This window comes from Cygnus atratus, chromosome 4, assembly GCF_013377495.2.
Source record: "Cygnus atratus isolate AKBS03 ecotype Queensland, Australia chromosome 4, CAtr_DNAZoo_HiC_assembly, whole genome shotgun sequence".
Classification (NCBI taxonomy): domain Eukaryota; kingdom Metazoa; phylum Chordata; class Aves; order Anseriformes; family Anatidae; genus Cygnus; species Cygnus atratus.
The window spans coordinates 52,400,758-52,417,641 of record NC_066365.1 but is presented as its reverse complement, the minus strand read 5'-3'; the positions used below and the strand labels follow the sequence as shown (position 1 = coordinate 52,417,641).

Sequence of the window (16,884 nt, the reverse complement as noted above, 5' to 3'; positions counted from 1 at the left end):
TTACGAACAGTCTGTGCTAATTACAATGGTTACAGAATAGGTTCACAAGCAAGGACAGTTTATCTCCTGGTTTGATTTCTATTTGCATTTGAGCACTTCCTTTGGACTTCCTCACCAATCTGATGACAGCTTATGAATGCTATATGGTTAATTACCCTTTGTCCTCATATAATCCACAGGACATCCGTATAAATATTCTAAGGCAAATCAGAAAAGTCTACATTCATATTTTTAGACAAAACTGATTCTAGCTGACACTTTTTTTTTGAGATATGTTTTCTTTTTTAATTTCAGAAGATACTTCAAAATAAACAGTACATTTTAAATAAAATTTGCTTGTTGAGGAAATAGCTTTTACTATTTTTAAAACTTTACTGTATGTTCACTCAGTTATTTGACTCTCACCTGGAGATGCTGCTTGATATACAATCTTATCACCTTCTCTTTCTGGAACTGCTGTATGACACACTGCCATCATCGTCAAAAACTCACATATTATAGGTGCAGTTGGCTAAAAAAAAAGTCAGGAAATGATTAATAATTTAATCCATAAGTAATTCAATTTTAATAATATGAACAGACAGTAACCAAGAAAATGATAATGAAAGATTTTTCTCTCTTTAAACTATCAACAATTAAATAAAGCAGACATTATCTATCTGTACACCAATTTCAACATGCAAAATAATTTCTTGCTTCTGTACTTCAATATAAGCAATGTAGAGTTTAGTGGCATTCACTATCATACAATCAAAAACAAATAATCAGAAACATAGAACAATTTAAATAAGCATTTTATAGGGAAGGTAAATCTGAATGCTGTATTGAAAATGTAAAATGATTTCACAGATTTTTTTATTATTTACTGAAGTCTCTTTGGATGTTGTTTTTATTAAAAAATATTCCTTCTAACATTACTTTTGCCTAACACATTATTTCTTAGCATACTTTTTAAGAACCTTTGGAAAGATGTAGCAACCAAATCTGAAAGCCGTTTGGAAAATACCGCAAGGTCAGGCAGATAGTTTTTAAAGGAAGATACTAAGATGAGTATCTCAGGCACTTCAAAATCTACAAAGCTGAAAGAATTTCACATGGTTTAACCAAGAAAGGGGAAAAGAATGTATCTAAGCAGAAATAGTTGACTGTTTTTGACTAAAAAGAACTAACACTCCTTATTAGTACAGCTGAAGTTTGCAAATGAATGAACTGACTCCTGAATGATTGCTGAAAAGAAACCACACCATTCCCTTCTAAATAAGATTAGTTGCTACCTCAACCAAGATTTCTCATAGCATATTTGTAGTATTTCTTTATGTTACTTTATAAAATATAATAATCTCTGAAAACCTAACCCAATTCCACAGTACAAAAACACTAATGGGTGACTTGTAAAGCTCAGATGAATTCAAAGCTTTTCAAAATCAAACACAGGAGTAGATTCCTGTCCTCTTCCACTAATGGCCCCAAGATGCTCTAAAGATGTATTCAAAAGGCTGAACTACAGATTCTTTTCCAAATCACTTATAAACACATTCAACATGTATTGGTGAAACCTCTTTGAATTCTTTTAATTTGTGCCTGAATTTTAAAGATGTATACAAATGCTTTCTTTTCTCTTTTTTAAAAAAAGGTAAATAGCTCATTAGATCTTGCTCATATTACATAGACCTAATACTGTGAATCTTCAGAGTTTTCTGGTAGATACAATCACTTGTGCACCAAGGATTCTCTAGACAACAGCAGCAACAGGATGATGCTTCTTCAAAGCAGTCCACATAACTAGCACTGAAACTGGCCTGTGCAGGTAAATACAAGAGCCCCCGCTGCTTTAGATATGCTTGAGAGTTGCACTAGCGTACCAGGCATTTAAGGCTGCCCCATTTGTAGGAACAAAATGCTTCATTGCCTGCCAGTTACCCTGAAATTACCCTCAGGGAAAGATAAAATTTAAGGAAATAGGAGTAATTTATTTACACTCCAAATATAGAACAAGAACACCTGCATTAATAGTGTAAATGTAAAGTGTAAAAAAAAGTCTCTTGTACAAATGAAAAAATAAATAGTAATGGTGGTACTGCTTCTTATATCATAAACCTTACATCATAAACCTACTAACTTTCTGTTAAATGTATTTTCTCTTTTGGGCAAAGATTAGTCTCTAGAAACATGTGACAATGACTGAACGGCCAAGGTTGGAAGGAACCTCTGAAGATCCTGTAGTCCAACGCCCCTGCCAAGCAGGATCACCTAGGGCACATTGCACAGGATGGCATCCCAGGTAGGTTTTGAATATCTTCACAGAAGGCAACTCCACAACCTTTTGGGGCAACCTGTTGCAGTGCTCTGTCATCCTCACTCTAAAGAAGTGCTCTCTCATATTCAGCCATCTGTTTCATCTCATCATCTGAGCTGATGATCTAACCTTATGTAAGCGTGTACACAAAAACAATGTATATAGTTAATTCCTGATTCTTGTCTAAGCCTGGGCACTGAAATAATTAGTCACGTCATGAGAGAAACTTAACTGACTGATCCTGAAAGCTTTGATGGACATCATGACGTTATATGCACAGCAGGACTTAAGATAAAACACCCATAGAATGAAGAATGTAAGACTGTTATATTTCAGGCTTAGAAAATTCTAAATCAACTCTACAGAAGATAAGATTAGATGTTATTTCCAAGTGGATATAATTAACATATATCAACAATGAATAATATAAAAGTATTCATGAGGGCATGCTGATTTTGTGTAAGTACATCATCTATTTTCCTTCAAAGGACATAATGTTTTGACTTAGTGAGAGCAATGTTCTAATTTCATAAAACAACACTAATTGTTTCTATATCACTTACATGATTGTTCTGCAGATTCTCCAATAGTGATGAGTCACTAAATGTCTTTTCTTCTCCATTTTGTGAACCCTGCCTAGAAATAATAAAGTAGAAAAGAGATCACCATTAGCGTATTCTTATGTGATTTGCATATGAATTGTTATGTTGCCATGCTAGGGTCAAAACACAAATTTTAGTTTGTAGATGTCACAATAAAGGGATGCAGTCACATGCTGAGAAAATGAAGTGAAAAGGAATTTGTTTCATATCCCCAAACTTTATCTAATTTTAATAAACCTTGATTTATATAAGTACACTCAAATCAAGGGAAGTTTTTCTGCTCACTTTAGATAATGCAGGAGGAAGTAAAAATCAATCTACACCGTAAGACTGGCTCCTGATCTCCATAGGAAGAGATTATTGGAACAATTCAGAACAACATACACCTGGATAGGTTATATTTGAGAAATTAGCAGCTTTGGAATAGGTTTGCAAGTGTCTGCAGAAAAGAAAGTCAGGTGCCTGAAAGGGGTAAGCAAACTGAGTTCAGACATTAAGGAAGCCTGGGTAGGGATGGTTTGTTTTCTACTGCTTGTGACCAAAAAGGAGCCTAGTAAACTGATGTATAAAGACAGCAACAATGGTGAAGTAGCAAAGGATTGAAGAGACACAGGATGGAGACGGTTCTTGAGAAACGAAGTCACACAATAACCTTCATATTGCATAAGTCTTGTGGCTGAAGCTGAGAGCTCAAAAGAAGTTACTTCTAGCAAGATCTGTTACTACAGCTGATTGTTGAGTATCAAGACAAATCAGTTGAGTTTGGACTCTCAGTGAAACAAAACAGTGCTGAAAAGTGAACCTACTTAGAGGAAAGTGTTCATTATTTTTCATTTACTTTGGATTTTGCCTTGAGTCTTAGAAGAAACTGAATATCCTCAGTGATTTTAAGTTGAAGCATAAGACACACTTGTCTCAACAGCAGTCTAAAGATCTATGAAAAAGTGAGCTGTTCTAGTCCTGCATTATCACAAAGGAATACAAAATGACAGCACTCTGTATAACTACTCAAGGACTGCTTTTTCCAAAAGTCTATTATGAAAGTGAGGAATTCAAAGCATCCTCAATCACCAAGATTTTCTTTTCTATTTTTTTTTTTTTAATGCAAAGCAGCTGGATATTGTAGTGCTAGAAGTTAAAGATTTCAGATACATTAGATTTATTTAGAGTTTAAGGCAAGCTTTGACTGTTTAAAGCTTTCTGACAGAAAGACTTCAGGACATTTTTCAGATTCTCAGTACCAAAACCACTGAAAAATATTTGCAGATATTGCTGTTTTCCAGTAGGACAGAATGTATTTCTAGTACTAAAAATAAATATTAAAAAGCTTTGGAATTTGGTACATTATTCATTTTAAGTCTAGAAATGTTAGTCAGATTTATTTAATTGTAATAGATTTATATACAAAAATAATTTTCCTAAGTAATTTATTTTATAAATATTTACACAAATTTCACAGTTTATAAAAGGGATATTTTTAACCACTATTCAGGCATAGGTTCATTTTCCTATTTTAGATGTGCTTATTGAAATTCTGATGTGTATTACTAAAAATAGCCTTATTGCATAAATATCATACAAAAACATGCTTTATTTCACTTAAGCATTGCATTAATGAAACCACTCATTTGTGCAGTTAAGAACACTTTTTTTTGTAATAAACAACTATAAAATATTATTAAATTATAAAATAAAAATTAAAAAGTAATAACAATAAGAATGTTTGTAATAATCAGGTCATAACATCCAATAAGGATCTTCAGATCAGGTAAGATTTTAGGGTGTGTATATGTACTACTTTTTGGAAATATGTGGAGGGATTTTCAAAAAAAATAAATCTAAAGAAAAAAATGTTAGTTTTAAGCTATCATATCAAGCTATTTCTTGTAAACCTTTTACATATAAGGAGACAACATATTACAGAGTTTTGGGTGATGTATCTTGCAATGACTTTCAACAAATACAATAAAGATAATTTAAAAACTGTAAATGAAATTTTGTCCTGGATTTATCTCACTTTATTTTGATTGCAAATAATTAATTTAAGAAAGAACAAGAAGGAAGTGCAAGCCATCATGCAGATGGCAGCAGAAAGGATGCCTGGACTTAGCCTTTCCTGAGGTCCCTGTTAGAAGACTAATGTTGGCCTCAAGTGTAATTGTGTATTTTAATTGCAGTTTCAGATAAGAATTAGGCAGTGCTAATACTCTAAAACTACCTGCAGGAAGCAAAACATTAACTATTATTTTCTTCCCCACTCTCAAACATAGATTATTTTTCAAACACATTAGAGATTATTACTGAACTATTGCTAGATAACAGTAGAAAACTGTGATCAAAGCTACCATAACACCAACTACCTTTATAAATGACAGAAGTCTCTCCAATAATCAATTCTGACTTGTACAGGCTACCTTTAGGATAGGATAGGATACCTCAGTAACCCTAGTAACAATTCTTCTCCAGAGTACACAACCTAACACCATATAATTCTTATGTCATAAATTCGTGTAATACTTGGTTGGCCTGCATTGACTTGAAACATAACTTCTGAGTAACATACTTTGCATCTAGCTGTGTTTCTAAAAATCTATCTCATCAGCTTTAAGCTTGAATCTTAAACACCACATACTAAATGACTTTTAGAGCTTACCAATCATCTGAAGGAACACTATAGTCCTCAGGCTCAGGGCAATGGCTGCACAAGAAGCAAAGGAGGAATAGAAACAGGGAGAGGAAAAAGAATCACAAAGGCTAAAAAAATTTGATCACATATAAAAGAGAAGTTAGTTCATGAAATTGAGTGACTAAAAAAAGTTTTAAAACCATCTCAACTGAATATTTTGATAGTGCCTAAAAAGAATAAAATATGCAAAAATCTTATGTTTCTCTTGAGACTTTATAAAATATAAATAATCATTTTTGTTTGATTGGAAGCATGTCTACTCACTAACTTACACCATCTGATATCAAAGCATTAGCCCTCTTTACAATTCTAGCTTTATATTTCAGTATACATTTTAATAATGTTTTTTGTTTGTAAATAAAAGGCATGTTTTTTTTTCCCATTATCCAAAGCTATGCTAATGCAGCTTATCTGAGTTCACAAAATGTTTAAAAACACAGCTAACCATTGCACATCAGGATTCAGCCCCATGATGACACAATTTTGAATATATCACAATTTAGAATACATTAGAAAGAAGAGGCATAGGAGACACAACAACCACTTCTATCTTTTTCTGTTTTCCAATCTCTCATCTGCACCAATACAGAGAGAGAGAGTCTCTGTTCCCTCAGTAGCTATCATGCTGTAGTGGCATACTGTAAAAAGAAACTCTGCTTTCTAAACAGTGATGCTTATCTGACAAGCATCTGATATCTATATATTTTCAAAAAGATGTGGACAGGAGCTATGAAATATAGGAAGAAGAATCAGACCAAATTATTATTATTATTTTTAGAGTACAGTCATATCCAGGTTTTGCAAAGGAGAAATTTCAGAATTTGTGCTATACCAAGTGCAGATGAAGGTATACAACAAACCAAATATTGATTTTAAGTGCCATTACCATTAGTGTATTTTTTTCATCTTAGCTCACATGGTTGAAGTTGAGCCATATATATAGGTGTGTGTATGAAACATCAGGGTTGGAAATTTATTTTATTACAGCTGTTAATTAAAAAATATCAGTATGGTTAATGCATTAAGTATCTAAGTTTTTCAAAACAGAAAGCCTACATTAGACTCTGCAAAATTAGCTTAGCATTTTCAAAGTGATCCAAACAATAAAAAGCCCAAACATCACTTTTAGCACAAGTCCAAAACTTAATTTCACAACCTCTGCCTGGTTTCTGCCCAGCTCTACAGGTGTCTAATTATCTGCTTACTGATCAGCCTAAGTCCAGCATCTCATGTACTGGTAAGGCATGCTGACATTTACAATATAGGTGCTACAGCTCTGTTCATTGCTCTAATGAATTTCTTTGAAGTAAAAAGCCTTAGAAGTCTGAGGCCTTTACAAACTCATTTGAAGAAGCTGGCTGCAACTGTTGACTACTAAGTAATAAAACGCTTTGTTTGCATTTAGTTCAAGAGGTTTCTTAACAGCAGCATTGATACTAGGAATTATGCCACTTAAACAGTATTCATAAAAGCCATCTGGATTACATGCTAGAGCACTGTAATTCAAATTCTTGTTCATCCTATGTATTGTCTAGTGCAAAAGCACGTGCCTACATAAAACATGAAGCATGGACTACTAAAGTAGCTTTTTTTTTTTTTTAATTTTGAGGAAAAACCTTTTTTAAAGAAAAAATCATCAACAGTAACCAGACACAGCAACAGGAAAAATAATAGGCATACTGAAGTTGTGTTACTGCAGTAAGCCTATCTAAACTTCATTTTTTGCTCCTGTTTCCAAAAAGACGTGTCATGACTGAAATGTTCATACTTCCTCTAAGTACCATCTGATAGTCACAAATTGACTCCTAGTTGTGCCTACTGCCAGGCATAAGTTTATTTTAACTGTGGTGTTAATTTAGTGTGTGCACATATGCATAGGCAAAAAAAGGAATACAGATAAAGAAATAAGAATATATTAAAATACCTACCCATAAGCAACTCCTGCCACAGTACATTTTTTAAACTGCATGACATTGCATGTCAGGGTACCCGTTTTGTCAGAAAATATGTATTTGACCTAAATGAATGATAAATTCATTATATGTTAATATTCAACAGTTATTTACATATGTAGTATAATTCAAGGCTATTAACAGACTAAATATATATATATATATACACACACACATATATTCTAACCAGTTCTGCAAGAATGGTTTGGGTTGGAAGAGACCTTAAAGACCATCTAGTTCCAAACCCCCGGCCATGGGCAAGAACACCTTCCAATAGATCAGGCTGCCCAAAGTCATATCCAACCTGGCCTTGAACACTTCCAGGGATGGGGCATCCACAGCTTCTCAGGGCAACCTGTTCCAGTGCCTCACTACCCTCATAGTAAAGAATTTATTCCAAATATCTAATCTAAATCTACCTTTTAGTTTCAAGACACTACGCCTTGTCCTATCATTACAGGCTCTTGTAAAAGTCCCTCTCTAGCTTTCTTGTGGGCCTTCTTTAGGTACTGGAAAGCTGTCTCCCTTCAGCCTTATCTCCAGGCTGAACAACCCCAGCTCTTTCAGCCTGTCTTCATAGGAGTGGTATTCCAGTCCTCTGATCATCTTCAGATGGTGACCCTCCTCTGGACCTGCTAACAGGTCCAAATCTTTCTTGTGCTGGGGCCCCAGGTCTGGATGCAGTACTCCAGGTGGGGTCTGGAGCAGAGGGGAAGAACCATCACCTTTGCTGGTCCACATTTCTGTATCTTTTGATGCAGTCCAGGATACGGTTGACTTTCTGGACTGCAAATGCACATTACCAGCTCATGTTGAGCTTCTCATCAACCAACACCCTCAGATCCTTCTCATAACGGCTGCTCTTAATCCATTCTCTGCCCAGCCTGTATTTGTGCTTGGGATTGCACTGAACCAGATACAGGACCTTGCGCTTGGTTTAAGCTAGATTTAATTCTAACAGCGCTTTGACTTTCCTAACCTGACCCCTGGCTGCTTGGACACTGTATTCATCCCTTGCTTCCAACCTTTGCATCTTTGTTGAATTTATAGGAAATGAAAATACACAGTACATAAATGTGGTAGATGCACAAATGTGGTAAGTCTTGATACTCATTTCCAAAAACGGCAATCGAATGAGATGACTTGAAACTTATGCTTGCTTCAATACATGGTGGTATGCTTAACTATTCCCCACTCTACATAATTTTGAAATACAAGAAACTAGCAAAGACCAATGGCCTTTCTACCTGCTCTAGGTCTCCTACTTCCCTAACATCATAAAGCTTTCCTCTCTGGAAGTATTAGTACTTCATAAATACTAGGTAAAGTATTTTAATAGTTGAAGCTAAAAGAACTGGATCTATGTATCTTTAAATATAATTCAAACATGATGGAAAGAAAAAAGTTTATTTATGAAGAAATGAAATGGTCTATGATGAAACGAAGGCTTATAAATTCTCAACGGAGGCTCAGTTAAGACTATTAAAATCAAAGACAAACTTCAGTTTTAATTCATTAAAATTTATTTTCATGAAAAATCTTTGTATTTTTAATTAAGAATTAACTGTATTATACATTATATAGATGGAACCAGTAATGGTATGTATTACTAGATTAAAAACTAGATTTAGTACTAGATTACTGGTACTGAATTACAAAAATTTACTCAGCGTCTCCAATTTAAAGATTCTGTTTCTCAAGGATTACTATTTAGCCAAAACAGCAGTTGAGAGAAATCTTCCACGCCAGGTTTACACCTCAAGATGCACTTTTTCTGTGTGGTCAGAATGGGGGGAAAAAAGCAGGAATAGCAGCTAAAAAAAAAAAAAAAAAATCAACCTTTTTTCAAAACTAAACTTTTGCCTTTCTTAAACCTGGAGATCTCTTGTGGAGAATCTTCTCTTAATAATGTGAAGCTGACACGTACTTCAGTGAAGAAACTTGCTCTTTTTGTTAGCACATTGTCCTTTGGTCTCTCTACAGAAATCTATCCCAGTTGTCCAAAAAAGAATGTGGCAAAAAAGTGAAAATGGAGATCCAAAGAAATCTGACTAGACCTTGGTAAAGAAGGAGATTCTGATGAGAAACTTAAAAAAGAAGACAAGAACTGCTGAGGTGGAAAAGTGGGGATATGAATGACAACCAAACTCCAGAGAAAAAAAAAAAAAAAATTGTTTAAAATGAGTAAGAAAAAAAACACCTTGGAGACTTGGAGTCTCTTCACCACTAAAGGAGACTGTACTTTCCTGTAAGGTCAGGAACAGAGCCAAGATTTTTGCAATCTGTACATACTTCATAAGTCCAGAAAGCAAGATCTTGTCTTCCACTCTTTGTAGTCTAATGTCAGAACATGTTAACCTTCAGCTGTTGTTTTCCCAAGAGACAGATCTTTTAAGCATTTGTCCCTGAGATTTGTTTGCTAAACGGTTAAAATTCTCTTTGTAGTTTTACACAATAAAGAACAATAAAAAACTTTTACATTCCAAAACAGTAAATTAAAGACCTAATTAGTTACGAAAACTTGTAGGCTAGGAAATGCAAGAACATGTATACCTGTGCTTATAATAAAGCTCAGTTATATGAGCACATATTTGTTCCACACAATCTGTATACCAGCACCACTTTAAAATCTTTAAAACTTTAGCATGTTTTTAAAGCAAGACTGCAAATACAGTTGGCTGAAAAAGCAAATGTAACATGCAGTTCTTTTAGAAGTGTGACCTGTACCCTAGACAGTTTTACAGAAGTCAAACTTTCATAAAATGTAGACCACGAGTGAACTCTTGTGAAATGTGATTGATTTTACAATATTAAAACGGAACTCTTAAGCAAAATGAAGAATTAATCTGAGAAAACTAGTAAAAAATATATAAATAAACACGTAAAAATGCAAGAATATAATTCTTGTTTGTTCGTTGAAATAGGTCCTCATATTATTTTAATAATTTGGATTGTAAAACACACTGAGTTAGAACCAGTAACTTTTTCTACCTGTCCAAGTTCTTCATTGAGATTGGAAGTGCGAGCCATTGCAGCAGTGTCCGTAGGTTCATAGTGCATGTCTATGTCCTAAAGAAAAAAAAAGTATATATATATATTTTAAAATTAGTCTTCCATAACTTGTTACAAAAAAAAATAATCTAGTATGTAAATAGAAAAATATACAACAGGAGACTGAACATAAAAATAAGGTGCATGACCTCACGTAAATCTATTTTACACATTTGATCAAGGAACCAGAGTTCTGAATGGTATGATTAACTTACATTTGGATAAAATGGAAAAATTGAAGGTATGATAATAAAAACACATATATTGATTTAAGGAAAAAAACAATACTTCTCCTTTCCCCTTCCCAACCCAACAGACAACCTTCCCATTTTTTATTTTAATTTTTTTAGTGGGGGAAAAGATGACACCAAAATGATCTTTATCTACTTTATGAAAGATAATACTAATAGACACTGGTTTTGTACAACAACAAAAAAAAAACACAATAAATTACAGTGGGACAAAAAAAGAGGGAAAACATGAGCTTAGCTCAGAAATAACAAAGAAATGAAACTGGACAAAACTCCACTGGACTGTACTTTCTTCTGATCATTCTGGTTGAAGGTCTGAGACCTCAGTATTAGTGATAAAGTACAAAGCACTGGAAAAAGTGCTCCAAAAAGCTATCCTGTATGTATATAAAAACACTAAATAAAGCCATATACCATGACCTTCTTGGATCCTAGTAATAATAAACTGCACACTTAAGTATTTACATTAAGAAATGTATACATAGACAACCAATCAATCATTTAACTTGTAAATCATTTGGTTCTAGAAATCTATGTATATTATAAAAATATTTACCCAATTTATGAAATATGCTTGGATAAATTTAACAACTTCAAGTGTAACCAACAAACTGATTGGAATAAGATTATTGAAGAGAATGATAAAAGTCAAGAAATTCAATCCAAAGTTGCTCGCTCCACCATCTGCCAAAAGACAAAGCAAATAAAAAAAAAATTAAGACCATACTTAAAAGCACGTGTATATAGTACATTTAGAGTACTGTCTTAACTGCTAATTTTTATAATGTTTTACGTCTAAAAAGACACTTGAGAATGAATTATAATATCACTTGCCTATAAATACAACCTTGATAAGTGTTAAATGTTTCTATTAAAATAAAGTGGAGTTCTAATTTGGAGATTTTTGCTATCTTCTCCAATGTTTGAAAAGCAAACTTTCCAGCCTTTCCTAAATGTTAAGATAATAATCTTAATATTTAATTAGATAATAATATTTAACAAGATAATAATCTTAACTTGTTTTTTTTTTTTTTTTTAAGTGGGAAACAAGCAGAATGAGATTATTCTCCATCTATCCTCCCACCTTCCTACTTCCTCCCTCAATAAAAACAACAAAACTTTATGGAAATGGTAAATCCATACCACATGAAAAGGAGAGATGAAATTAGAGAGATTAATGAAACTTCTAGAAGAATCAGAAATCAAAAAGCAGTTTTAAGCTAATTCTCCCTTTTAAAGTTTTAGATAACACAAGTAGTTTGGAATTCAAAATTTCTTTCCTAAAACTTATTGGAATACACAAATGGTATTTCTAACTACTCTGGTGCTCTAACAGTGTCCAGAGTACCAGATACTGTTAGAAATACTAGAATAGTCAATAGCGTACTTAAAATACTGAAGTTTATAACAATGCCAGCAACACTAAACTGATGATGCAAAACAAGACAAAAAAAGATTGTATTTATAACTAACAGAAAGCAACCTGCTTTGATTCCTTTCAAAGTAAGTCCTGCAGAATTCAGATGTCTTGATATGCAATGACAATTATAAACAGTAGAGGAAACAGTAGAGGAAAATTTTCTATGTAAGAATTTTATCAGCATAAATGACATCTGTTTCTGACCAGGTTAGATGAGGCCCTGAGCAACCTTAAGCTAGTAGGTGACATCGCTGCTTATGGTAGGACGGTTGGAACTTGGTCGATTTTTGAGGTCCCTTCCAACCCAGGCCATTTTATGATTCTATACATCCACTTTGAGTAGAGCTGTCAATACATTATGCTAGATGAGACCCTTTGTGCCTGTTTTCTCTTTTTTTTAGGAGCAGCCTGCTAGGATCTGACATTGGCAGCCAATATTTAGTTAGATTCTCATATAGTAAAATGTTATAGATTCACAGCATCATTTCCCAGGATAAGGGAACTTAAAAGTCACAGCAGCTTTAAATATGAACATCAGTAATAGCTGAAAACTACTTCAGTCTGGTATCTAGGAAGTTGACTGTGTTAGTGGAATGCTGATACAGAACTTGCTGAGCCGCAGAGATGTAGAGGCTTGAACAACAAAGCTTCCCTTCCTGAGTTTAGCAGCAACTTACATTGCACAATCAGGTAAATTTTATACGTGCTGTGATATACCTAGACTAATGACTTTCGTAAACAATCAATAAAGAAAAACTGATTAAAAAGAACAACACTATGTAAAGGATGGTAATCATCCACCTTTCCAAATATGAAAGATTTCACGACAACTAAACAGTAAAACATTAATACATAATTTTACAGCTTACAATTTAGATCAAGATACCAATCTCTTTCAGTATGCCTTCGATTCCATATAGCTGAACCAATAGAGCAGACCAAAGACATGGCGATAAGGATGCAGAACAGAATCAAAATCTGAATATTTGTAATTCGTTCCACGTTAGACATTTTAAGAGGTGGACTTGTTGAATTCTGCAAGAGACAAAAAACAATAGTGTCTATTGAAATTAAAAGATGTACATACACGCAGTTCTCATTCTCCAAATTTCGTGTTATTGCACTTATTTCTAAGCATTCTCCCAAATATATCATCATCATAAATAGCATAACTGTTTCACTCAAAGAAAAAAAAAAGAAAGCTTATAAACCCAGGAATTTGAGGTTTAGATTTGTGTCACAAGCACTTTAAACAATCACACAGAACACTCATAACACTAACAGCTAACAGTAAACATTTAAAATATATGTGCATACATACAACCTATCAGAGCTATAGAAAACCATTGTTAATTAATACAAACAATCAAACTTTCAAATTACTGCTTTACAAATCAGAAAAGCAATGAGACATGCATGACCAAACTGAAAGCATTCTTTTTGCTCAACAAATGCATCTTGATTTTGATATTTCAAACATCACTAGGAAAAGTAACTTCATAATTCAAGAATGTTTCTCTTCCCTTCTTACTTTGCAAATAAAGTTTCACTTTATTTTCTGACAAGAATGCTTACCTTTGTACTTGAAAGAAAGCTCCACAAGAGGACAGTTTAGGAGCAGTCAAAAATAAAAAAAGATGAACAGGCAAACTATAATGATCCAATTTGCTAATAGATAGTTTTCAAAAACATAAGTTACAAAAGATAATCAATAAATATGCTTACTAGTGGAAAAACTACTCTGTGACTAAGCAACTGGTAACCGTAACAGCTCTAACAAGTAACTGCTTTATTTTTATTGTTTTTACTTCGTAAGAAAGATGCACTGTTACCGACATCTACTATATTCATTCTAGCTATGTTTTCTTAAAGAATTTTTGTTCTATGAAACAGCAGTCTAAAAAGGTAACAAAAGAGGTAATCAAAAGAGGACCAAGCGACAAACCTGCATGAGTTTTGTGTCATGTCCTGTGTAGACAACTATCCCATGAACCCACTGAGTATTTCTCAACTGAGCTCCTCGTAGAAGAATCTGATCAGATCCCAGTGGAACAGTACTAGAAAGAAGCAGTTTTACATTTTAGCATCAAAGCTATCAATGTCAATGAACAAATACAAACAATTGTTAAAATGGTTAGCTCATTTCTCAAAATTTAGATGATTGTTGTAAATACACTAAGAACATCATTTTCAGAGTTAACTTTTTTGGTGTGCTGACTTAGAGAAAACCTGAGAGTTTAGGGCAAGTCGCAATAATATTACTTACCATTTAATTTAGACTATGGATGATAAAGATACGGTACCACTTAGTAAGCATACTGAAACTAAAAAAGGTTATTTTCCCACTGATTTAAGATTACAAAGTCTTTTATAATTGTATGCCAAAACACAACTACTCTTATAAAATTGATTTTTCCAAAGTGGTTCTCAAATTAGTTTTCTCTGAATTCTCAATTTAATCCATTCTTCCAGTCAAACACATACTCTTTGTCAACATGATTAACTATGTAAAATTCCCAGCAATATTTTCTGCATCTTCTTTAAACTGCAGTTTTCCTGTGCTCTTCTTTTAGAACTGCACTGATTAAATGAGGAATAAAAAAAATCATAGCATGTTGGACATGTCCCACTGTCTTAAATTTAGACAACTGACTTTATCCATATACTGTAGGTCAGGTTTTCTTAAAATAAAGAAGTTTTAGATAATTATCAGTCTCTTCCTGGGATAGTAGATTTCCTATTTTTGCACTTTTCTTTCCATAAATACTAGCTAGCAGTTCAGACTTGTCAATAGTGCTTTAGTGTTTGCCATTCTCACTTAAATCCACCATCTTTAGAGTTGTTTGAAACCAACATGTTATTAGGAGAGCATATAAGCTGCTTGGAGACAGCAGCTATACCTCTGATATATATGATATAAATTGAAGAAGCCATGAGATTTGGTAACATTTCTGGTAGCACAGAGAGCATAAGGTCAGTCTCAGCAAGTAAGTTTCAGATAGTAATTTCTTCTGGACCCTCATGTCCCTTCTCTCCTTTCATACACAAGCTTTAAAGATGCAAAGACTGCAAGTAAAGAAAAAACAACACATTCTTCCTCTGCTAAAATCAACAGTGTCAATAAAGTTTTTTCTTTTGTAATAAGTTCTTGCAGAAATTAGGAAAGAACTTGTTCCAGAAAAAAAACGTTTGAATGCTTTCCCATATAAAGCAAACAAATAACAAACCCTAGCCCACCACAACCTACTGTCTAGAACATTACTGTGGAACATACTGAATGTTTAAGGAATCATTTCCCACTCCCACTGAAGTGTTGAATGACATAGCCATCAAAAATATGGGACACTTCAAGGTGCATGTAAGCCATCATGAAAAGAATCAGGGGAAAAAAAAAAAGAAATATACAACATATTGAAATTGACTTGTTATCTAAATTTGAACTATGTTCTTTTTGTATTTGTCGTATGTTTGTATCATGGTAAAATTAAAAGAAAATAAATTTCCTTTCAAGTATGAAAGGAACTGCTGGGGTCTGAATTATCCAATAATCATGAAGAGTGACTCCTGTTCCCATCAAAAATTGCTCTGCACTTTTTTTTGTTCATCCCTTGCTCTGAATCATTTGGTCTTTTAGATCACCCATCAGCACAAAATCTAGACATTTAAATAATGGATTACATTCTAAGAATAACCAGATTTTTCAGTCTATTAAGGCTAACAAGAATTTAACAGACAAAAAGATGAAAGGCATATAACCAAAAAAGTTATTACTAAGTTAACTACAGATAATTGGAAACGTTTTCAACTATGGACCTTCTCTGGAATGCCAAAAGACTGTCTTTCCTTAAAGAGTCTGATGAGTTCTAAGATTCCTCCCGAGTTCTAAGACTGCTCTAAGACTCATGTGAGTTCTAAGACTGCCTTCAAATGGATACCTCTCCCTCTTGTGACAGGAATTTATTCTCAAGGGTCTGTTATTAAGAATACAACCAAAACAGAATGATGATTGCAGCCAGTGGGAGTTGTCGCCAGTAGAACTGGTGCACAGACCAAGATGATGAAGATAGACAGCAAGATGACCAGGGACACAGAAAGCCCTGATCTGCCAGGTGTCATGCTACTGATCTTCAACATTGTGACTTTATCCCATTCTATAATGCTGCTATGACTCCACAGAGCTCTAAAGTCTCTATTTCATGGCCTCAGCCTTCTCAAAACTGCTCCAATTCATCTGATTCCTCTTGTATACTATGTAACTAATGGTTCCTCTGCAACACACTTTGCTTATATTCAGTAAGGGATGTTCTCAATCTCTTCAGCACACTATCCAGCCATATTAAGAGCTACTAACTTCTAAGACATGTTTGAAAGCCTATATACCAGTGATTTTGTTATCATGCATACTGCATTCTTATCCACAATTTCCTTAAAATAGCCTTCAAGAAAATGTTTATTTTTAAATAAACATTTCATCCCTCATTTTTAACTTGTTCACTCCTCCTTCTCTGGGTCTTTTGTTTAATCATAATTTCAAATTCATCCAGGCTGAAGAACTTTCCTCCTTTCTCCCACTAACAGTCTTCACCTCCTAAAACCAACTGACATGATTCTATATGTTTATGAGCA

The 16,884-nt window shown here is 33.8% G+C and overlaps 1 protein-coding gene across 3 annotated transcripts in view; it reads right to left on the bottom strand.

Annotated features, from left to right (window-relative positions):
* Positions 1-16,884, bottom strand: part of ATP8A1 (ATPase phospholipid transporting 8A1) — a 102,070-nt gene that overhangs the window by 58,531 nt on the left and 26,655 nt on the right. For 2 of the 3 annotated variants that reach the window (XM_035550470.2, XM_035550461.2), the window contains exons 10-16: positions 14,204-14,315; positions 13,128-13,293; positions 11,395-11,522; positions 10,528-10,605; positions 7,513-7,601; positions 2,860-2,932; positions 406-511 (exon numbers count right to left, since the gene is read on the bottom strand). In XM_035550470.2, the coding sequence (XP_035406363.1) occupies positions 406-511; positions 2,860-2,932; positions 7,513-7,601; positions 10,528-10,605; positions 11,395-11,522; positions 13,128-13,293; positions 14,204-14,315 (752 nt within the window). Of the gene's footprint in view, positions 1-405; positions 512-2,859; positions 2,933-5,551; positions 5,597-7,512; positions 7,602-10,527; positions 10,606-11,394; positions 11,523-13,127; positions 13,294-14,203; positions 14,316-16,884 lie in introns of all 3 variants that reach the window. The other variant, XM_050710416.1, reaches the window with a different exon arrangement.